The sequence below is a fragment of the Panthera leo genome, chromosome A3 (genome assembly GCF_018350215.1).
Source record: "Panthera leo isolate Ple1 chromosome A3, P.leo_Ple1_pat1.1, whole genome shotgun sequence".
In the NCBI taxonomy this organism is placed as follows: Eukaryota; Metazoa; Chordata; class Mammalia; order Carnivora; family Felidae; genus Panthera; species Panthera leo.
Window position 1 is genome coordinate 46,141,443 of NC_056681.1, and position 24,210 is coordinate 46,165,652.

General features: G+C 40.7%; 2 protein-coding genes across 2 annotated transcripts in view; one reads left to right on the plus strand and one right to left on the minus strand.

Annotated features, from left to right (window-relative positions):
* The window catches only part of XRN2 (5'-3' exoribonuclease 2), a 77,645-nt gene extending 62,389 nt beyond the window's left edge, over nucleotides 1-15,256 (plus strand). Inside the window, exons 28-30 of the mRNA XM_042931758.1 lie at nucleotides 7,668-7,731; nucleotides 12,727-12,865; nucleotides 15,076-15,256. Coding sequence (XP_042787692.1) covers nucleotides 7,668-7,731; nucleotides 12,727-12,865; nucleotides 15,076-15,141 — 269 coding nt within the window. The 3' untranslated portion in view covers nucleotides 15,142-15,256. The remainder of the gene's footprint in view (nucleotides 1-7,667; nucleotides 7,732-12,726; nucleotides 12,866-15,075) is intronic.
* Nucleotides 15,257-21,949: 6,693 nt separating this feature from the next.
* Nucleotides 21,950-23,425, minus strand: NKX2-4 (NK2 homeobox 4). Its single transcript, XM_042930174.1, has 2 exons — nucleotides 22,957-23,425; nucleotides 21,950-22,560 (listed from the first exon to the last, which is right to left on the minus strand). The coding sequence occupies exons 1-2, from the start codon at nucleotides 23,411-23,413 to the stop codon at nucleotides 21,950-21,952; spliced, it is 1,068 nt and encodes a 355-aa protein (XP_042786108.1). The 5' UTR covers nucleotides 23,414-23,425.
* Between the last annotated feature and the right edge of the window lie 785 nt (nucleotides 23,426-24,210).

Genomic DNA, 24,210 nt, shown 5'->3' on the forward strand with positions numbered 1-24,210 from the left:
CCAGGAGCATAATGGGGACAGATTACAAGGGTGGAGAGGCTGGTTTTTTCCTCCATATTTGTAGTGGCATTTTAAATGAATTTTAACTGTAGTTCTTGTTAATTAAAATGTGGCAGGTAATAAAACAGACTCCCATAATCCCGTGATCCTGCAATTTTAAAGCGGTAATTTTTTTCATTATATTCTTCTTATATGTAATTTTTGAAAATTGGATGATCATACATGTATTTTCACATATTTTTTTATTAAAATGTAACATATAAAGTTCTGAGTCACAAGTGTACAGTTTGATTAATTTTTATGAAATGAACACACTCATGTAATCACTACCCTGGTCAAGAAGTAGAGGGGTGCCTGGGTGGTTCGGTTAATTGAGTGCCTGACTCTTGATTTCAGCTCAGCTCATGATCTCACAGTTGTGAGATCCAGCCCTGTGTGGGGTCTGTGCTGCATATGGAGCCTACTTGAGATTCTCTCCCTCCCACCCTCTGCTCCTCCCCTACATGTGCGCGCTTGCTCTCTCTCTCTCTCTCTCTCTCTCTCTCTCTCTCTCTCAACAAAATAAAACAAAATGTAGACGGGGACCAGTCCCCAGAAGCCCACCCTTCCCCCCATCACGTGCTTTCCCAGGTGCCACTCTAGCCCATCAAAGGTAATTACTATCCTGACACAGGTGTCATAGATTTGTTTCATCTGTTTGTTTTAACTTTATATAATGGGACTCTTACTCCATTAACCTTTTAAAAAATTTGCCCTCTTCTGTTTGACATTTTGTTCTGAGATTTATCCATATTGTTGCTGCAAATTTCATCACTTACACTGTTCCATCAGTGACTACATCACCATTTCCCTCTCCAGTTGGGGTTGTGTTTGGGTCGGTCAGTTTGGGGCTGCTGGAGTAGCACTGCTGTGAAATTCTTATGTTTCTCAGCACACATAATATAAACATCTCTGATTAGTATGGACTAGTAGTAGAATTGCAAGGTCAGGGTTCTGCACACATTCACCTGTAGTGAATAAGTTTCCCAAATTACATTCAGTTTATACCAGTTTGCATTCCTTTATCAGTGCAGGGAAGATCCAGTTACTCCACATTCTAATCAACCCTAAATATTATTAGGCTTTTCACTTTTAGCCATTCTACTGGATGGGTAGTGGTCTCCCACTCAGATTTGAATTAGCATCTTCTTGATGCTTACTGTAGTTGAGCTTTTTTCATATTTATTGACCCTTGAACATTTGTGTGTGTGTGTGTGTGTGTGTGTGTGTGTGTGTGTGTGTAATATGCCTGTTTGAGCCTTTTGTCCATTTTTCTACTGGGTAATCTGTTCCTTTTGCTTTATTAGGAGTTCTTTTATATTCTGGTTATGAGATTATTTTTATATTGGGAATACCGTTTTCCACTATCACTGTTAGTTTTCCTTCTCACTTTAACTGGCATCAGGTGAGGAATAGGTTTATGCCAACATTTGGGAACTCTGGGTGAAGAGCAGTGGGAATTCTTTGTATTCTTGTAGCTTTTCTGTAAGTGTTGAAATCACAATAAAAATTGAGGACAAAAATATTCATAGATGTTTGATGTGTGTTGGTGTTTTTAGAAGTAATATTTTAAATGTCGTTTTCCAGTTGCTTGTATGTAGAAATGTAGTTGGTTTTTTAATTTTTTTAAATTTTTTAAATGTATATTTGTTTTTGAGAGAGAGAGGAGGGGAAGGGCAGAGGAGAGGGAGACACAGAATCTGAAGCAGGCATGGGGCTCAAACCCACAAGCCATGAGATCATAACCTGAGCCGAAGTCAGATGCTTAACCAGTTGAGCCATGTAGGCACCCCAAAACGTAGTTGATTTTTGAATTTGACTTTGTATCCAACAACCTTACTAAAATCATTTATTCTGAAAGTTTGTATATTCTGGACTTTATGCCTACATAATCATGTGATCTGTAAGTGGTGACAGTTTTGTTTATTGACTTTCTAATCTTCATGCCTTTTGGTCTTTTTTGCTTTATTGCACTGTCTAGGACCTCTGGTGTAATTGGGTAATGGTAGACATCCTTGTTTCATTCCTAGCCTTAAAGGGAAAATTTGTAATATTTCACCATTAAATAATGATGTTTGCTGGGTGCCTGGGTGGATCAGTCAGTTGTGTCTGACTCTTGATTTTGTCTTAGGTCATGATCTCACAGTTTGGGGGATTGAGCCCCTCATTGGGCTCTGCACTACAGTGTGGAGCCTGCTTGGACGGACTCTCTCTCTCTCCCCCTACCCTGCTTGTTCTCTCTCTCTCTCTCTCTCAAAATAAATAAATTTAAAAAAATAAATAAGCAAATATGTGTACTGTAGTTTTTTTTTCTTTTAGATAAGAAATATTGAACCAGTTTTTTTCTGTTTCTTGTTTCTAGTGGGTATTGAATTTTATCAAATGCTTTTCCTCCATGTTGAGATGGTAATGATGTTGTTTGTCTTTCCTTCTGTTATGTGGTTAAAGCAACTTGGCATTAACCATTGGTAATGATATACCAATACCAGGTATTATCATTTTTTAAAAGTCCTTGCTAATTTGATAAGCAAGGAATAATATATCTTTGTTTTAAGGGATAATTTTTAAAATTGGTACTTTGATCCTAATTTTTACTAACCAGTTTTTCCTTAATAAATTTCCTATTCATGTATAAGAGCTTCTTAAAGCTCTTTTTAAAGTAGAAGAGTGCACAGTTACATCTCCTTTCTAAAACCACAGCTCTGTTGGTTATGGAAAAGACTTGGTGGTTGTTTTAGTTAGGGAAGGATGAAGATCTGAACTGATCTATGGCAAAGTGGATTCAAAGTGGAGAAGATAGGAGAGGAACAACTGAAGGGCTGGATAATTGAATATGTTACACGAGGGAGAGAAGATGAGGCTCACTTTTGCACTGTGGACACCTGGGTGACTACTGAGAATTTGGAAATCCAGGAGGGTAAAGGAATACGGAAGAATATGCTGAGTCTGATTTTTGTGCACGTTGAAGTACCTGAAGACATTGAAGTCATGTGCTGGTAGTTAGTAATACGGTCTGATTCTTGCTCAGCAGAAAGGAGAGGGTTTGGAGAGAGAAAATTGGGAATCAAGCCAGAACTGTAAAAGCTTTAGAAGGATTTGGATAAGTAAATGAATTTTATTTGCCCTTGGTTATAAGAAAACCTAGAAAAGCTTGGGGTTCTGAGAGTAGACTTCCTTGAAGGCAGCCATGTCATTTCACAAGTTATTCCCTGATAATAATTGTCCTAATCTAGAATGGTCACTGCAAGATAGTAAATTGGTCACAGTTAATATGATGAGCCCAGAGAAATGGTGCCTACTATCAAGAAAGGAAATCCCGGGGCCCTCGAGTGTCTCAGTCAGTTAAGTGACTGACTCTTGATTTTGGTTCAGGTCATGGTCTCATGATTTGTGGGATTGAGCCCCGTGTCAGGTTCCACGTGATTAGCGCAGAACCTGCTTGACATTCTCCCTCTCCCTCTCTCTGCCCCTCCCCAGCTCACACATGGTGTGCTCACTCTCTCTCTCTCTCTCTCTCAAGAAATAAATAAATAAATAAATAAATAAATAAATAAATATTTAAAAGTAATAAATGATAGATCAGCCTTCTTTTTTATAGAATCTTGAGCTGTAAAATTTGATCAGAAATAGTTTTAGTAAAATGGAAATCTAATAAGCCATTTAATTTTTTTTTAATGTTCGTACTGTCATAGCTGTTTTCTTCATGTGGTGCAAAATAACAAGAGAGACCATTTGGTCAAACTCTATCTGCTGTAGGTGTTTCTTACTGTTGGTTTGTGATTTGTCTTTGATGTGTCAGTTTTTGGCTGATGAGTAATTGGCCCGGGTACTGAAAACTTGTTGGAGTCAAGTGCAGTCTTGAGCATTCCATGTGAATGAAGCATTTCATTTCTCCAACCCAGAGAACCCAGTATGTCACTTCACTTCATTTCAGTTGGTAAACTTGTCAATTAGCCGCATTTGAAAAGTGATTTTTGATTAGTGCAATCAGTAAACATGGCATCTTTCCTGTGATTGCCATGCTGATTAGGTAAATTGTCACTTGAGGAGCTATTGGTGAAGCCTTGGTTTATATGGCCTTAGAGCTTTAGAAAAGAGATAAGTTTTTAAAGACCAAAGGAAAAAAATAACTGTCATTTTTCCTCTCTCGCCTGTGCCTTTCTGAAGTGCAATTCACTGCTTCAGAATTTTTTTTTCTCCCTCTCAAATGGATCTTCTGTTAGAGCCATACAAATGAATGATAATAAGTTTGTTTTACCTTCTACTTCATTACTTATCAGCCAGGAAATATTTCTGCTTTATGAATACTTAAGGGCTATATATATTTCTCAGAGCCACACGAAGAGATCTGTTTAAAAGTAGCCTTAAAGGTTTTCTTTGATCCTTTTTATTTTTCTTTTATGGGTTGAAAGCAAGAGATGTTTTAATAATTGCGTTAGAATTTTTACGTCATAGGAAATTTGCTTAGATTTTAACAAAGAACTATAGTTTTTGCATGTGCTGAGTTTGCTTATGTAAAAACACTTGTTCTGGAAGTGAGAAATAGTAAAAGCAAAGTAGAGTGGAAAGTACCTGTAATACTAAAAGTGATGGAATAGGGACTTTGGCCATTTGTCTAGGCACTTAGAGTTATATGAGTAGACTATTGAGAGGGTTCCTTCTTTCCAAAGAAAGTATTCATGGCTAATGAACTTTATATTCCAGTTCTACTTACAGATCTTGTGCTTAATCTAACCAGTAGCGTATTTGAACCTAATCAACATGTGTTCTTGATCATGGTGACTTTCCCTCCATTGGTACTGTTTCTAGGAGAAGATATACAAGCTTTTTTTCTGTCTTTATTGGTCATGAAACATTAGGATAAGCATTTCTGAAGGTTTCTGTTAATGTAGATGTATCTTTCTGTTACCTTCACTTGATTTTAAATTTATTAGGGATCCCGTTTGGAAGCTTCTGTTAAGTACCATGCAGAGTTTGTATTCTATGGAACCAGAATCACAGAATTCAGTCTTCATGGTAAAAAAAAAGGTCATGTTTCCAGGGTTAATTACCACTGTGATCCTGGGACATGGACATATGAAGTACAGAGCTAGACAGGGATCAAATGAAATTTATTGTATTTCCTTTGACTTTTGTTAAGCTAATTTTCTATATGTAAGACACTTAAAATACTTCTGGAAACATTTAAACTAATTCTCACTAAACTAATTTGTGTGCAATATATGAATAGACCAATGGACTTCAAGTTTAACAAGGTAATGATCAGAGAAAGTGGCGCAAAAGTTGATTTTACTTTCAGTAGATCACTTTCTCATAAATGGTAATGTGTTGAAAGTCACGTATGTTTTGAGGTAAGTGTGTCTTATGTTTTTCCATAGGAATAAACCATACAAATGATGATTGCTGTTTTTGTAAAAATTTCTGGTTTTACCTCTTAGGATTATGATTTTTTTCTGATTGTGTTTGGTCTGTAGTAGTGATTCAGAAGTTATTCTGGGCCTGTAGAGATCCTTTTTGCCCTGTTTTCTGTGGGTTGTGTGGTAAGCCTCGTGAGTTCCCATTCAGGTTTGGAATTTCTAATGACCACTGTGAAAACTCCTCAGCAGTGTTCCTCAATTTGACCATTACTAGTCTGGTTTTAAGAGAAGAAAAGAGACTTAATTGAAATTGACTAGAGATACCACATTTTCATTCAAAATGGGTTTCTGCATGAAAGTAATGGTGGTGAAAGTTTCCTGCTCCTTTGTAAGAGAAGCATCTCTTCTGGGTTTGGCTGCTGGACACTCAGGCTGGCCGAGGAGCAGTAGGCTATGGTTGCACCCTGCCCTGGCCAAGGGTCACCTCTCCACGTAGGAAACTTCCTTCAGGTGGCATAGTCAACCTTGTCGAGGCCAGGGGAGTCCAAGGCAGTAGTAGTGGGTTGTTCACACTGGAATCATGTGAACAGCCAGGTCCTCTACTTGTACTTGTTCCATATTCTCCTTTGTGGGGCTTTTAAGCACAATTTTACTTTTCTTTTTCTCCGTTTTTTGTTTTTTTTTTTAAAGTAAACCTAGACTGTGTTTTTTTGGTTCCTAACCAGAGATGAGCTTTCATTTCTTCTTTCCTTTAAGAAAGTAATTTTGGGGGCGCCTGGGTGGCTCAGTCGGTTAAGCGGCCGACTTCAGCTCAGGTCATGATCTCATGGTCCATGAGTTCGAGCCCCGCGTCGGGCTCTGTGCTGACAGCTCAGAGCCTGGAGCCTGCTTCAGATTCTGTGTCTCCCTCTCTCTGACCCTCCCCCGTTCATGCTCTGTCTCTCTCTGTCTCAAAAATAAATAAACGTTAAAAAAAAAAAATTTAAAAAAAGAAAGTAATTTTGAAAAGCATGTTTCTAGTTTGTGTTTCCATTAAAATGTGAGCCTGAATACATTATGGTAAGCCTTGTTGTCCTTGGGTCTTGGGAGTCTGGAGGAGGTTACTGTCCTCACACAGTGAACTCATTAGACAACTCCTGGAACCAGCTGTTTTAATTAGGTCACACATGGACCCCACTAAAGAAGGGTGGCCAAGGTGACTGTGAGACTGGAGACGGGAATGGAGTGGCAGTTGGTTAACACTGACCTTCTGAGCCACTGAGTGCCTTCCTCACCAGTGTTTGGGGCTGCTCCTTTCAGCTCCTTTACTTGCAGAACCAGCAGCCATGTAATTGTTTCTTGGAGTTAGATATTGGCAATTCAGCTTTGTGTTAGGGGAAGAGGTTTGACTCAGAAAACAATAGGAAAGTGGGCGGTCTCTTTACTAGCATCTCTCTGGCCTGTGTTGGGAGAGATGTGTGGGTTACACTTTATAATAGCTAGGTGAAGCAGGGTTCCTTCCAGTTGCCGTGCTTAGGGGGAAAATTTCAGGATTTCTATTGAAGTTACTATTCTTTCAGTTTGTATTTATGGAAAAGAACCTAAATCTTTACCTTTCTTTTGCACAGTATTTAAAATAAAAAATGTGAAAAGTATATACCTTAACATACACATGCACACATACATAGGCAGGGAGAGAGAAATGAGAGTATAATGACCAGGGTTCCTAAAACTATGTTTCATTATCAAAGGAAAAATAATAAAGCAAAACATTTACTGACCCAGTTGATTTTATATCTTTGTACATTTGCATTGTGTATAATTATGCTAGTTTATTTGGTTTATATTCAATCTTAGATTTTTTTCAAGAATTTTTAATCACAAAAATATATAGGTAGCTGAATCATGATTACTTCTTAATTGGATTGTGTTTGTTGTTTTTGTTGTTTTGTTTTCTTTTTTTGGTGTTGAGTTGTAGAAGTTCTTTATATATTTTAACCCCTTATTGGATATATGATTTGCGAATATCACTAGGTTGTCTTTTTTGTTTTGTTGATTGTTTCCTTTGCTGTGCAGAAGCTTTTTATTTTGATGTAGTCCCAATAGTTTTTGTTTTTGTTTTTGTTTTTGTTTTTGTTTTTGTTTTTGTTTCCCTTGCCTCAGGAGTCATATCTAGAAAAAGGTCCTGTGTCCTTTGTCAGAGGAATTACTGCCTGTGTTCTCTTCTAGGGTTTTTATGGTTTTGATTACATCTTAAAATTTTCTGTTAACCCTTCCCTGTTTATTTTCCAGATATGAGGCCCCAGGATTCCTGGCGGGGTCCTCCTCCCCTTTTCCAGCAGCAAAGATTTGACAGGTAATACTAAAGCAGACATGACTTTTAAGTATTTTTCCACATCAACATTTGAGGTTTGGGCTTTCTCCATGGTTTGAAATGTACTTTGTTCCCTCCAAACAGTTTCTGTTGTATCTGTTCTTTAGACACAGATGGCTAACACGTTGAAGTAAAAGACTCCTGTTTATATACTTTCCTACTTTTCTTGGTCCTTGGCCTTTTATTTTATTGAATGTTTTAAGGTACCCTGAAAAATGCAACACAGAGAGCTTAAAATTGTATTAGATTTTGGTCAGGCTAAACAAATTTCTTTTTAGAAGGGTTGCGCAGCTTAATGAGGCATAACTAATGGTGTTCCACTTTTATCATTTCTGTGCAGGCAACACAGCATTAGTACAGACCGACCATTGATTCTTGCTACAAACCTCTTGAAGTCCTAATCAGCTTCTTTGGTACAACTTTTTCAGTGCTGACAAGCCTATTGTAGGGCAGTGTCACTGTAGGTCAGTAGTTATTAGTTGCCACTGAAAACAGTTTCTTTAACTACTTAAGACTGAACTGAATTAAACGCAGAAGGGACTCAGAAGAGGATTATGGGATCTGCAGTCTAATAAGTACCGTGGACTAGGAAGAGTGTGACATGGTTTAATAACGAGGGATGTTTGACTTGTGTTCTTTCATTGATAAGTTGTGTGCTCCTAAGTCAGGTGGTGTCTGCACAACAAGACCGCTAGGCATGTTATGAATAATTATAGTAACATCTGTAGAATAATTTTTTAGAGGGCGTCTTTAAGATCTATCATTTTATGCTGGTTTTGCCAGCATCAGTAAATGCGGAAACCAATGAAGCCCATAGTAAGGCTTCCCTCTTTGCCTTCCCAGTTCTAATCTGTTTTGTTTTTCTTGCCTTTACCGTTTTAGCATTCTGATGTGTTCATATCTGAAATGAATAAAATGTGTTAGGAACAGGGTTATAAATGATGCTCCCCTTTTAAGAAAACTTTCTTTAGACACTCTCAGACATCATTTCATTATTTTTTTCAAGAAGATAAAAGAAATGTTACTCAGTTGCTTTAATAGTATCAACTACTTGGTGCAAGCTGCTTTTTCATTTTCAGATGACTGATACAATGCCTGTATTTATGTTTTGTTCAGTATAAGTGCTCAGAGAACACCATATGCACTACTTCAGCATCCTCAGGATAGGACCATTTTCAAACAAATTAAATGAGCAAGGAGTAAATCTTTCCTAAATTACAAATGACCACATTAGAACTGATCTCATTTTAAATAACCATCCTTCTGCATTAAGTTTGTTGAGTTTGATTTTCAGGCAATTTCTCTACTTCTTTCCCATATTGTTAATAATCACTGACATTTATTGTCTGCCTATCATGTGTCTGCACTGTGTAAATATACCTTTAGAAACATGACTTCATTTATTCCTCCTAGCAACCCTTTGAAGTAGATCTTGTTTGTTTTTACAGATGAGGAAACCTAGGCCCACAAATCTGACAACTTACCTAAGGTTTCTCTTCTGTAGCATTCTTACTAAGAAACTTTCACTTGAATGAGCAGAGTTCATCAGAACACTGACTTGAGCATAATGTTATAGTAAAGCCGCCAGGACTTAGAGGAAGTAAAAGGTATCCTTCCACTTCTGAGGAGGTGCTCATTTTTCATTCCCAGCGGCTCTCCTTCCCTGTGTACACTAAAAGATTCTGTAAGATCATCATCATTGTCCTGATATCCATCGGGTTTTTGTTCTTCTGCTCTAGCCAAGTACTGGTATTATCCTGACTGCCTTTGTGAACCCTGCAGATTAGGAGCAAGTTTTGTGGGGCATTCATTTTTGGTTTGGTTTTAGCCTGAAACTGGAAATCATACCTTAAGGCAAATGTTGAATGTGAGCTTAATAGAAGTCTGTCTTATGTCTTAGACTGTGGTCTTTTAAGAAACATACCATTTATTCCTAAAGAAAACAGTTTGAATTTGGCATTCCTAAACTTGTGCATTAGCCTGTTAGCAAATGCAGTGAGTACATCGCTCACTTCTGGAGCACTTACCAGTCTAACCATTCTGACTTCACAAGATGTAGAGGAGAAGATATACACCGGCAGTCACTTTGACTTTGCTGAGATGTCACAACTAGTAAGTAATAGAATTCTTACTGGAACCAGTTTTACTGATCCTTATTAGTTCAGTAGTTGCCTGCCACATGATTTTGAGTGTTTGGTTGAGAGCCCTACTAGAAAAGAAATACATGGTTTTTTTTATGAAATACATGGTTTCTTGAATTTTTTCTTACTTTGAGATAGTATCTGTAATCCATATGTTCATTTAAAAATGCAATAGGAACACTGCTTCTCCCCCCCCCCCCCCGCCCCCCCACACATGCACACACAGACAAGCCAGTGCTAACTTTGAGTTAATGGTAAACAGAGCATTCGAGTTCTGCCCTATTGTCTGTAATTCTTGCTAGTGGAGGCCTTCTCTTTTCTGGCCATAATCAAGGTGGCCATTTAATTTTTAACATATGGCCATTAAGTTTAGTTAGTCTTTGAAAATCTTTAAAAATTTTGCCATATATATAAATTAAAAACATCCAAAGTAGTTACTTCGCATTGCCACCTACTTTCCAAAACAGAAATTTGGAAACTTAAGAATATTGTTGCCATAGACAAAAAGTAAGAAAGAGACTCCTAACTATAGAGAACAATCTGGTGGTTACCAGAGGGTACGAGGTAAGGGGGGAAATAGGTGATGGGGATTAAGGAGTGCGCTTGTCCTGATGAGCACAGGGTGATGTATGGAAGTGTTGAATCACTATATTGTATACCTGAAACTAATATAACACTGTGTATTAACTATACTGGAATTAAAATTTTTTAAATAAATATTAAAAAAAAAAAATAGAAAGTTGACAGTAATGTTAAAAAAAAAAAAGTGTTGCCATCCATGATGCCAAATGCCTCAGATAGGTTGCCTCAATAAATAGCTACTAATTTAAAATAGTTGAAATCTGTCAACCTCAATGCTTCTGTCCCAGATTTAAATAGAAGGCAAATTATACTTGTAACTATTTGCAAATTAATATAATTAATATAGAAATACGGTAAACTTGTGGAAAGTAAGGGATTCTCTGCCAGTAAAAAGGAAAAGAGGGTAATTCCTGTCCCTCTTACTGTTTTTTCTGTTTAATTTCAACTAAATTATTTTTATTAAAAAATGACTAAAAAATGTTTTAAGTAATTATTATGAACAAAGAGAGGACTTTGTGTTTTTAAATTTTGGCTTTGTTTCTAACCTATTTTTAGAACATAAAATAATGTAAAAATGCATTTATAATATATTCCATCCATGTGAGCAGATTTTCCAGAAGCTCAATTGAGTGAGTTTGATCATTGCAGAACTAAAAAAAAATTGATTACAGTTAACACAATGTGTGAGTTGCATTTTTGGTATGTGGGTTTTGTGTGAATGGCCCAGTTTTGATGAGCCTCCTTGGTTATAGTACAAAACATTAACCCCTCCCTCATGCACAGACCAGAAGAGACCATTCCTATCTCTGTAGAGCTGTTCTTGCTAAAATATATTTGTATTAATAACAAACCTGAAAAATAATTAAAAGCCTGAATATGTGGATATTCTTTCTGAGATACAGATTTTTTAAATTTTATTTTGATTCACTTACAGCAAATTTTATATTTATTAGAGCTCTGGTTTCACCACTAACTAGAAAACAGTATTGGCTGGCTTCTCTGGAGTTCTTCAGAGTCGTTCTTTGAGCCATCACACAAAAAGAATTATCTTTGGTGTTTAAAAAAAAAAAGCAAGTTCCAAGTGAAGGCAAGGAGAGTAGGAGGGTGGAGAAGATGGACTGAGGCTTGAATAGCTGTGAGAAAATTGGACTACCCAGTAAGCCCAGCTCTGAGCTCCCATCCTCGAAGACCTGGGAGGTGAAATTCTTGTGCTGTATGGTTATCATTAATACGAGTCAGTGCTTTAGCAATTTTAAAGTTTGACTGTAATTTCTCCTAACATCTGTAATGGCCCCAAAGCATGTGGTGTTGAAATATATTGGAGAATTTTGCTTCTGTTTATTCTTTTTAGTGACTGTTCTATAAAATGGAAGTTGAGGAAAATGTCTCAAGGAGAAAGTTGTATCTTAAATGGTGATTGCCTTTCTTAGAAGGTGTATCTTTGCTACATTGTTTATGTGACGGTTTTAAATTATGATTTAATACAGCATACCTGTAGCTTTGTATCTGCAAAGTTAAAATAGGCACTTGAAGACAATTAAAACATTTCTTTTGACTAGTAATCTGGGCCGGCAAACTGGGTTATAATAGCTGTTGAATCTGTGTTCCCATGTAAACTGTACACCAAATGCCAGTCAGCCCATGCCAATTAGTGCTCATGTTGCTAGGTCACCATGGTCAATTGTAAGCTGCATCAATAGAACTTGAAAAGATTTCCTCCTGATCAGACCTTTTGACATATTGAGCAGAATAATGGATGGGAAAAAACAGCCAAGTCCCCTACCCTAGATTCAAAATACTGAGCAGTAAGAATTCATTTACAACCTGCAATTAACTAGAAAGAATGGACTCCAAGAACGAGTCTAGACATTTTTAAAAATCAAGCCCATTTTCCTATCTTGTACATGTTTACACTTCGGATAGCATCTTAAATGTAGCCACCTCGGTGATCTTGAGTCCAAATCTTTGGGTGACCAAACAGAAATTTCACAGTTGAAAATGAGCAAAATATTTTAAGTCCTACCTTTCTGATTCAATGGAGTTTAAGTACCTTTTTAAAAAATGGTGATACTTTATGAAACATGTTAGACTACGTTGAATATGAGGGACATAAATGTCACTCTAATACTGTGTGTCCCATTTGACAAATGGCAAATTAGGTTGTCCTAAGATGTGGAGATGATGCTGGATAGTTTGAGACAATGGGCTGTATAACAGATATGACTTCTAATGCCAACATGATTCTTCTCCACAGAGGCGTTGGGGCTGAACCTCTGCTGCCATGGAATCGGATGCTCCAAACCCAAAATGCAGCCTTCCAGCCAAACCAGTACCAGATGCTAGCTGGACCCGGCGGGTATCCACCCAGACGTGATGATCGTGGAGGGAGACAGGTGATACAGCGTGGGCCATGGGACAAAAAGCCTGCTGCTCACTTTATACTTAGCATGTTTTCTTAAAAACATTTCTGGAAAAGGTCACTGATAGAGTAGCTCAGCTGAACTTGGCTCCCTCATTGTAAAATGTATATAGGGTGGTAATCTGCCTTACTAAAATCTGTTACACCATGAAGAATTTTCATCCCCAAGGCTCTTTCAATCATAGCAGTCAGTGGTATTTAGCACAAATAGGGCCAGTTGCCAAAACCTATTTTTTTTTTTATCATTTAAGGATGTTGTTCTTTAAATAGAAACTAGATCTCATGATAGATATTAATGTTCTAGAAACTGAAAGTAAGAATCTATCCTTTTAACCTTTTAACCTTATTCATCTTAGAAGTCTCCTATCTTGATTCATAAAATACCCTTTTTCATGGAAAGAAATCTCTCCTTCATCATATGTTTTTTGTTTTTTGTTTACTAAATTTAAATAGCCATACTTGATTCAGTATAATAATTCCTAGACAAATTTATTTGGTATGTGTAAGCTTCACTTTCTTCTCTGTAAAGCATCCGGTTTTAGCATATTTAAGCCAGAGGTCTGTTTGTCTCAGTCTATTTGTCCCCCAGCCATTTGACACCCTGGTCAGTATTTACATGCTCTGCAATCAAATCCTAGCCAGAGAACAGGGTCAGAATGCTGCAATTTAGTGTTTTAGTGTGTGTGGTGTTCATGGAGTTTGGCATCTGCGGTGATGTGAAGTGGTTTTAAAATTGCTTACCTGGTATTGCCTGCAGGTCTTTTGCAGTGCTTTGAATATTAATTTTCATATGCAGGTTCTTGCCATGCATCCCTTTATGTAAGACTGCTCTTTTGACAGCTAAGAAAAAAAAATTATACTTTTTTGTGTGTGTTCTTATAAGTGTTCACTTCACAAGAAAATAATCATTTTAATTATCTTCTGAGAGAATTTTGTTACAATCCATTAAAGTCTGTTCATAGACTTTGAACACTGTCAGCCCAAGATGTCTAAAAATCCCATCAATGGTTTGAGACTATTTATGTTAGAGAGTTGATGGGATGATACTAGGCAGTCTAAATAATGAGTATTATTGAAATGGGGACATACTTATAAACTAGAAAAAACCCTGGAGAATCTTCAGTCCAACCACCTCATCTTCCAATTCGGAAACTGAAACCACGTGGTGCCTGCACTTGGGCAACAGAGTTGGGGCCTGGCTGCCCTGTCCTTCTGATCCTGGTTCATTCATCATGTTTCCCATCTCCTTCAGAGGCCTTCCTTGTAAGGGACTCTCTGCTGTTATAGCAGGTAAAATAATTATTCACTTAGAAGATATAAACTAGTTGGTAAGTTTGTAATTCTTTTAGGACCTTTTAGAAATACATTTCTTTTTCTCAATCTCTCTTTTCATGGAGATACTTTTTATTAAATCACAGGTTTTGAAACACTATTAATTGCAGAAGTTCATTGTTAAAAACAATGTTAATTATGATCCCCACTGTATTTTAGTGAGGTTTATATGACTCATAATTTAAACTACTCCGTGACAACATGGGGGCAGGACAGTCTGTTTCAGAATCCTGGAAGCCTAGAAAGGAATTTTGATGGAATCTTATGTTGTGCAGAAATGTTATTTGCAAGTCTACTAGGATATGTTATGAATGTCACCGGTAATTGTTCATGTAACAATCTAATGTGTTACTTAATACTCTACAATTTATAGCTAAAAAAAAAAAAAAAAAAAATCCCTAAAATAAGTAGTTCATTAGGCCTCAACTCACTTAGCAAGCTCTTGCCTTGGTTAAGCAAAAATGACTTTTCTAGTGTAATATGTCTAAAGATGATGTAGGCATCTTACTACAGTGTGGCTTGAATTAATGCCAGGGATGGCAGGGAAGATTGAGAACCACAGAACACTTAACTATAGTTCATTTGTGTACATTGTAGGGAATTTCTTAAGTGCCTGTTATGGCTCATTTGGGTAGTTTTCAGCAGTAGCATTTGTGCCAGAGTCCAGCTTTGCAATGAGCTTTGCATAAAACTGGGGGCCCAAAGCACCTATTTATGAGACACCTTCCATATGATATACTTTTAAGACCTATTCAGCTTCTTTATGGTGTGTTTTTCCAGAGCAATGTAAAATTAATTTCTTTGCAGAGGTGTTAATCCAGAAAATAAACTCTTGCTTTTGCTTATTTTCAGGGATATCCCAGAGAAGGAAGGAAATACCCTTTGCCACCACCCTCAGGAAGATACAGTTGGAATTAGGCTTTTGTAAAGCTTTCCCAAATCCTTTCATCGTTCTACAATTTTATGCTATTTGTGGAAAGATTTCTTTCTCAAGTAGTAGTTTTTAATAAAACTACAGTACTTTGTGTATTTCTTTTAACTGTGTATATTTCTACTGATCTGATCTCACTGTTTATGTTGCTTTCCAAAGATGTGTGTTGCATAATACAGTGGATCTGAATTTATTATTGCTTGTAAAACACATTTGATGGAATAGGAATACTGGTTTTTCATTATGGTTAAAAATCAAACCAGCTGTGGATTTTAAAACACAGTGTATTCTAGATCATCTGAGATCCATGCTGATTTTTAATGCACAAGAATTAGGTATGAACTCTTGAGTTGGAACCCTCAGCCAACTAGAGTATATATTGTTCAGTATTTCTTTGGAAACATTTCATTAATGTACTTGTCTTATGAAAATTTCTGAACTTTAGTAAAAAAAAAAAAAAAAAAAAACAAAAAAAAACAAAACCTCTGGTCTCCTGTGTCCTTATTCTTTTATAAACATTGAAAATCTTGGCCAAATGTGTTTTTTTTTTAAGTCATTTTTTTTCAGAAAACTATTTCTATAATTAGATATCAAAAGAAAACCAATGTAGCAAGAAAACCCAGCCATCTCCTATATTAATAAGTATGTCAGCTATTGATTTGACTATACCTTCTCTGTGAGAATAAGTTAACATACATTTTATAAACTTCATGCAGACTTGTACTCCAGTTTTAAGGACTTGTTTTAAATCTTTAAGGTGAAAAGTTTAATTCATAGCTAATTAGTCTGTACTCCTTAGCATGTTTTTTACGTTATAATAGATTTGTTTTCACTCATTTTTTTTCTTGCTACTTAGCACACTGTTATTACTCCTTATATTTATGCTTGCATTCGACACATGGCACTTGCACATGCATTTTCACTTGTTTGCCAGGACAAATTTACACACACACACACACATACACACGCGCGCGCACGATTGCTGCTTTGTTTCCATTTGCCTGTTCTAGCCTAAGTCGTAGAAAAAGGCTTCTCTTTGACCTTTTGACTTAGGACATTTTTGCTTTAATATTTCAGCTAAGGCACACTTGTTACTCTTAGCCTATGTGGAAAAAAGGCCACCTTAACCTTGAATAGGAAGTTATTTTGAAGCTATTGAGTTCTTTGCTGGTGATGGGTGAATAGAGTAGGGTCCTTTATTGTTGAGACAAAGCATCTCTCTGCTGGGCATTAACAACACAACTATTGTATATTAACCTTCACAATACATTAAAGTGATAACACCTTCTGTTAAATGTCTCTATCTTCCAAATACTACAAATGAATAGCCATCTAAATCAAGTATTGCATATTCCAAAGGAGCCCATATAAATGTCTTCCTGTCTGTAGCTTTATAGATACCCCAAACGCACACTTTGACAGAACCTATATTTTCTCAGATCTTTTAGGTTTTAATTTTAAGCTATCATGAGCTTGTCTATAAAGTAATAGTTTTTGCTTGGCCTTTCAATTACGTGTAACTGTTAAGTTTGAAAACGAACGTTTAGAGTATTTTGAAGACATTTAAGCAAAAAAGCCTAATGGAAAAGCTGTGCCTGCCTCCTAGATTCCCTCTTAGAGGTTAGGTGCCCCGCAGCACACCTGCCAGCCAACTGAACCCTCACTTAACGGGCCTTCTCCGTTCCTTCGCCCTTGCCACCTCTTCTTGCTTACTCTTCCTCTCCTTCCCACGTCTGAATCTGCCAGAAAAAAATGCATTCTATTCAACAAGTGTAAACGCTTTTTAGAACTTCAAATAGAATATTTAAGCTATAAACATTCCCTCCGCATTCAGGTATAAAAATAGTTAATGGGCCAGATTTAAATAATTATCTTTCAGTAAGACACAGTAATTCAGGGTCTAATATTAAAGATGCTTAAAATCTTGGAACATGAAAACAGAGTGACTTTATTGTAGCGCTAAGGGCCCTTAATGCGCAGTTGTCTAACCTTTAAAGATCAAATGAGGTGATGCACGTTAAAATACAAAGCCGTCTACAAACTATTAGCCATTTGGCGTTACAAAGGCAAATTGGGTGTAATGAGCGAGAGGTTAATGTTCTTGCCAGGGCGCAGGGCGTCTGGACCGGCGGGGGTGCGGCTGATGGTTCCAAGCTCCGGTGTTCCCCCAGGCGCGTTGGAGGTCGGGCGCACCTCCGACCGCGTCGAGGGCCCCGGGGCGCGGCGACGTCGCAGCCAGACGGGGATAGAGGCGACGCCCGGGAGCCGCGGACCTGGCGTGGCGGGAACAGACGCGCCGCTTTTCCGAGGCAAGGTCCCCCAGACCCACGGGGGACTGGCGGGCGGGGGAACGCTCGGCCCTCTGCGCACGTGGGGGTCGCGCCTGGCGTCCACCCGCTCCTCTCGGTCCTCGCGGCCCCGCCCGCCGGAGTCCCCCGTCCCGCCACTCTCCGGCCCGCCTCCCCTCCCCCGCAAGCCGCCGTTTCAAGCAGGGCGGGCACGGGAAAGTTCAGACCCCCGACCCGCAGGGTGGCCTGTGTGTCGCGGCCCCCGCCTGGCCCAAAGCGGATCATTGCAGCAGCAGCAGCAGCCGCCCTCGGTTCCTGGAGGCGGCGCCGAAGCTTCCCCAACCAGCTCGTTTCGCCTTCTCAGTTCAGTGCACGAATGCAAATACCGGACCCGTGAAGAGATGATGGAAATCTTCTTCCAAGGCTGCAGTTTTAAGTTCTAAGTCTGAACGTAACAGAAGTGAGCTAAACTTAGAAATCTAAAATTTAGACGTTGTCTGATGAGTCAACACTCCCCGTTCCGGACGGCAGAAAGCTGGCTGGTTCCGTCCGGCTAGTCCGGTACCTCTTCCCGACCGCCCCAGAGGATCATGGAGCTGAGATCCCGCCACACTGTTCCTGGCGATCGACTGTCCTACTATTACTGACCAGGAAAAAAGTCAACAAACAATAAAATGACAAACGGCCCGTTCTCGATGGATTTTTCCTCCACGCAGCGTAACGTTAACTGCTTGTGTTGCTTGTTTCGAATTTCGTATTTATGGAATGAGGGCCAAAAGAGAACATGGTATGATTTTTGTATTTGAAATGGGAATAGAGCTTATTCACTACTGCAAAATAACTCTAAGTTTGCACAACTTAGAGTTAGGCAGTATTAGTGGTTAAACCTTTATTAGAAGTCACTTAAACAATGACTGAAATAGAGGTTACAAGGGATTTTAAAAAATGGTCTTTCATTCAGTTTTGGGTACACATTTTATCCAATTGCAGATAATGTATAAAGCAAAAACAGTGAAACCAAAAAAACCCTCCCAGAAGCTTCCACTACGTCCCAACTTTAAAATAATAAAAGTAATCTTGAAATTACAAAATTATCTCAATACTTACTAGGGAGAGGGAATTCCTGAAGGGATGTGAATGCAATTCCCATCTGCCATTTTCTCTGAATCTTCTCCAGATGTTCACCAGTTTCACTAGCAGTAAAAGGCTATTCCAAAAAAATTTTTTTTAATAAAATGTTTCCTAACTCTCTGTCTCATTGGGTTTGGACATGGAAGTAGCAGCATTTTAAAAAAACTGGACTGAAATAGTTAACATACAGGGGTTTGTCCTCACACGTTAGTGTTACATTAAACAGTTGGGCAACATCATTTATGCTTTGAACATCTGAAATTTGTCTTGCCACTACATAATGCATTATTTTATGCACAAACTGATATCTAACAATGCAGTCCGTGGGTCTTTATGTGATTGTGGTTCGCAAATTTATTCCAAAAGTCTTTCTAAATCAGTATTCAATTCACCTAACAAAGCAACTCTTTGGAAGGTGCTTGCACTTAATGAACAGGATTCTCTGATTTGCTTTAAATTGAAAGTAAACAACTGATAGCAGGATGGAATTTGAACACAACATCTGTGTTGATAAAAGTCTGATTGACTACTTGCTCTGACCATTAGGTTTTAATTCTGAGCAAAGCCTTAAATAGAAGACAACTGGGTTACACCCTCCACGAGTTCCATATACAAAACACCCTTCCTGTGTCCTTTAACACTGCACTGTCACACACCCAGTGGTTCAATTTGCATCCCGACACAGATTACAAAAAAAGTACCTGCAATCCCTGCTGTTCCTTTCTGAAACTTTGATTCTGGGTTTTTGTTTCCGTGCATCAACTGGAAAAGATAAATTTGTTGTACAACCCCAAAACATTTTTTTAAAAAATACCACATCTGCAGTTAGCATTTCTGGAACCAAGTTTTGCTGTGGCCTCTGCTAAACTTTAAGGGGGCTTTGTTCCACTCAGACCCTGCGCGGGCCCTCCCTTTTGGTTGTGAAGACACTTATCCTCCTCTTCAGTTAATGAGTTTCACCTAGTCTGGCCATTTGTGTTGTTATAAAAGATCTGCAAAGCACTAATTGCAAAAGAAGGAAAAAAAGCTCTTGCTTTGCGCTAATCAGAATGTGGAATTCTTTAGCAAAAACATTTTCTATTTTAATGTTTCAAGAACCAAACCCTATCCTAATTTCAGGATGTGCACACATAAACTCAGTGCATTTCTGGGTGTAGAACGTCAAGCCATCTGCAGCAGTTAGTTCTGGCAGTGGTTCCCTTACTATTGAGAGCAATGCTGAAAGGAAAAAGATACGCCTACAGCAAATACACTTTCAGAAAATACTGTATAAAGGCGGCTGTTTTTTCTTTTCGATTCAGAGTTCACTTAGTCTAAGAGACTCTTTGCTCTAGAAATAAATTATATCAAGGGAAAAAACTGTCCATGAAGACTTATTTTCTTTGTTACTTGGAGCCTTTAGTCCATAAGCTATTATTGTTAAGTATTGGGCTGTAAAATATATATACATATTGCAAATCTTGTGGACTTTTGGAACATGTTTTCTGGAAGTAAAATTTCAAAATTCTGGTACTACTGTGAGGAAACCAAATCAATATAAACAAACATTTCGAAACTTGGCACATCAAAAATAGTTATGTTAGCTTGGCAAACATTTTAAAAGTTAATTCAATTAATATGCAAAAGCCCAAATTGGGAGAATTTTCTTTAGGTGTGACTGCACCATTTTCATAGTATTATTTTCTGCTCAAATTATTTTTCATGTAAAATGTTTTCAAAAAATTAGTTCTTTTCCAAAAATGCATTCACAGACTTTTGATAAAGGCTGATCCCCTTGTTTCTTCAGTGGTTGCTTTTTCCCCTCTGTCAAAGGGACTGGAGTTTTATGATTACTATTACTTATTATGTAAAATACAGTTTAAAGAAAGTGCATGTTTAATTTCTAAAACACCTTCCATAGGATTCACTTTGCACATTCAGAAAAAACACCTGAACAATGAAGTGAAATGAAATGTTTCAGCCTCAAACTAATTCTAAAACTTCAAATGTATAGGAGTTTTAGGGTCTTTGGCAACCATTTGTTTATCATTTATAAATCATGCTTTATCCATGTTATAATTTTCATTCATTTTATATAAACTAAAGTCCTTCAGCTTGCTTTTGGTGTTTTTACTCCAATACCAGTTATTTAAATTGTGAGTAAACTGAGCTGCACTGTCATGTGATGCCAAAAAGTGCAAAAAAAAAAAAAAAAAAAAAAAAGCCAAACCAAAATAAAACCTGTACAACTTAGTGAAAAAGAAATGACCACTTGACTTTTACAAAAAAAATACTTCGGATTCTTTTAAGTTATATTTAAATATCCATTTGAAACATAGGAAATATAAATTGGCATATTAAAGAGTAAATACATTATTTGTACAATAAAACACCAACAAGATCGGTGTGCAACCCCTATTGAGTTCGAGATGTGGGAAGATTGTAAATATTTCTTATTCTTTACATTCTGATTACAATTCAATAAATCACTTTATTCTCCTTGACATGCTTTGAAATATAGATTAATTGATGTCAATTTTAGCAAATTTGCTTGCTTGTTCTAGTATTCTGGTAAGGTATTCAAATTCAGACAAGCAAATAATTTAAAGAAAATAATTTGTCTATGAAAGGATAGCGTGCATTTATTTTATCAGTTGATCTGTGAGACCAGATTTCACATAAAAAGTAGTTTGCAACCCTTCTTTCTTATAATGAGCTGCAATCTTACGGAAGGAAATATCCTCTTTCAGGGTAATATAGGAACACTAATTCGCCAAATAACGATTAAAACATTCTAAAATCAGCATTAAATTTAAAAAGCTGTTATCAATGCATATAAGCAATGTTTTGATTTTTATTTCATTTCTCTATTACCTAAATGGCAATGATTCCCCTGCAATAATGTTGCTATGTGCATGATCCACCTTGAGCTACAATTTACTTTCAATCAAACATTAATGAAATTGCACTTAAGGGGGAGGCCTTTGAAAATTAATCTCTCAAGTTCCACTCCAAAAAAGCATTCATTGTTAAAGCTGGGTTGGTTTTTAGAGCTACAAACACCAACAACGTTTCCTACTTTTAAAACTCTGAGAGCTTTGGTTAGGAACGTGGTGGATGTAGACACAGCCAGCTTTCGAATAATTTAGGAACTTCTGGAAAGAAGAAATCACCACTTCAGTCTCCTGGCGTGGTATTATTCAATTCCAGGGCCGTCGCGGTCCCCCAACCCCCAGCGGAGAGGTCCAGAGCGTGCCCCTCTCCTTGACCTATTCGTTAGTTTTTGATAGTCGCGTACACAAGGGTCCGCTTCGGTGTGTTTTCCCCATCCGTTCTCGAAGTTCCTTGCACACCCTCCGCGCCGCAGGCAGGACCCCAACCCGGGGCGCCCGCGCGGTCACCACGTCCTGCCATAGAGCAGGTTGGCGCCGAGCACGCCGCCGCCGTAGTCCCCTGCCGCCGCGTCCAGGGCCGCCAGACCGCCTCCCGGGCCGTGCAGCGCTGGCGGGCTGGGCGACAGCTCTTCGAGCTCGGGCGCCGGCGTCGGGGCCGGCGGCTGCGGTCCGGCCTGGCCGGGTGTCGGAGTGCCGGCACCGTTCTGGCACGGCTTGCCGTCCTTGACCAGCACGGGCACCGCCACGCGGCGCGGGGACGGTGGCGGTGGCGGCCCCAGGCCGCCCTCCTGCTGCAGCTGCTGCGCCGCCTTGTCCTTGGCCTGCCGCTTCATCTTGTAGCGGTGGTTCTGGAACCAGATCTTGACCTGCGTGGGCGTCAGGTGGATCATGCTGGCCAGGTGCTCGCGCTCGGGCGCCGACAGGTACTTCTGCTGCTTGAAGCGCCGCTCCAGCTCGTAGACCTGCGCTTGCGAGAAGAGCACGCGGCGCTTCCTTCGCGGCGCCGCCGCCGCCGCGTGCAACGGCGCCAAGGACTTGGCTGCGTCCGCGATGCCCGTCAGCGACCCCATGCCGGCCACATTCACGCCCGCGGATGGTCCCATGAACCTGGAGACTGGGGAGGGGCCCGAGGGGAAGCCCTGTGAGCGCCAGGCCCGCCGGGAGCCCGCTCCCGCCGCCGCTCCGCGCTCTTCACACCCCGCCGGCCGCGACGCCCGCGGGACCCCGGGTGGGTCCCGGCACCCTCCGCGCGCCCAGGGGCCTAGTGCCCCCCGCCCCCCGCCAGGTCCCACGACACCCCCCCCCCCCTCCGCGCGCCCCCGGCTGGGTCCCAGCACCCTCCGCGCGCCCGGCGGCCCAGGGCCCCGCGCTGGGTCCCCGGACCCCCCGCCCCGCGCGCCCCCGGCCGGGAGCCCAGCACCCCCAGCCACGCGCGCGCGACCTGGGCGGTGACAGGCAAAGCCCGCGCCGTCCGCCTGCCCTCAGTCCCCGCGCTGCCCGCCCCGCTCACTTGACGAGTAGCGCGGGTCCGGGTTGGCGCCGTACCAGCCGGTGGCCGCGGCTGCCGCGCCGCCCCGCATGCCGTCGGTGTAGGCGGGCAGCTCGCCCACGTTGCCCAGGCCGCCGTTGCAGTAGCCGCCCATGGCGCCGTGCGGGAACTGCGAGACGCCCGGCGGCATGTGGTAGGTGGCGGCCGCCGCCGCCGCCGCGGCCGCCGCCGCCGCCGCCGCCGCCGCGTTGTGGCCCGCCATGGCGTGCGGCGGCTGCATGCCCGCCACCGCCGCCGCCTGCGAGGAGGGGCCGAGCGGCGGCGCGCGGTAGGCGGCGGCGGCCGCGGCCCCCAGGGGCGCCCCCAGGCCGGGCGGCGCGCCGTCCATGGCGCCGCCGAACTTCTTGTAGGTCTCCTCGATGGGGCTCAGGATGTCGGACACGGAGAAGGGCGTCGTGTGCTTGGGGCTCAACGACATGGCTCGGCGGACGGCCAGGTAGGGGTGCCCGGGGCGGGCGCGGGCGGGACGCGGCGGCCGCTCGTCGCCGCCACCCCGGCTGCGGCGGTAGCGCCTGTGACGAGGAGTCGGCGGCGCGGCGAACCCCCGAGCCGCGGGATCTGGGGTTTATTTTAGTCCGCCGCCAGGTTTACGACAGACTCGGGGGGCGGAGCAACATCCCAAACGAGCAAACAATGGTCATTGACATCTTTTTCTCTACCCTCCACCCCCTGTAATGGAGGCAAAAAAGGTAAAGGGGGCAGTTGGGTGTTTCTTGAGAACATCACCCCCCTTTGCTTTCTCCATCCTTCCCGCCTGGATCCCCGGCAGTTACCCCAGCCCTCGAGCACCAGAAATAGAAAACTCTGAGGTCGGCGTCCAGGCTTGACGTCGAGGACTCGGCGCTTCTTTCCATCCAGACCGCAGTTTTCCAAAAGGGACTTTGTAGCAAAGTCCGGTATATTGGGACAGCGGCGATGTGGTGCTGAGTTGGAGGGGGGTGTGCAGGGCTCTCCTGGTCCTCCCCGGTGACCAGCCTCTCATTCGCGCCATCATCTAAAGTGTTAAAAAAAAAAAAAAAAAAAAAAAAGGCTCTTGGGTCCCACCATAAGAGCGCATAAAGAGATGAGGTACAATGACCACCCTCTGCCTTTGTAAGGCTTCTAATTTATGCATCTTTAGACTCTTAAGCGTCATTTTGCGGGTAACCAAACAGGCACTTCTAAATTAGCTCCAAGTAGCCAAATCCAAAGAAGAGAGAAAACATGCACACAGAG

Bases quoted from the DNA above. Each gene is read 5' to 3' on its own strand.
- NKX2-4 (XM_042930174.1), bottom strand. From the start codon at position 23,413: ATGTCGTTGAGCCCCAAGCACACGACGCCCTTCTCCGTGTCCGACATC. The intron at 22,561-22,956 runs GTGAGCGGGGCG...GCCCCTCCCCAG, and splicing joins GGACCCGCGCTACTCGTCAA to TCTCCAGGTTCATGGGACCA.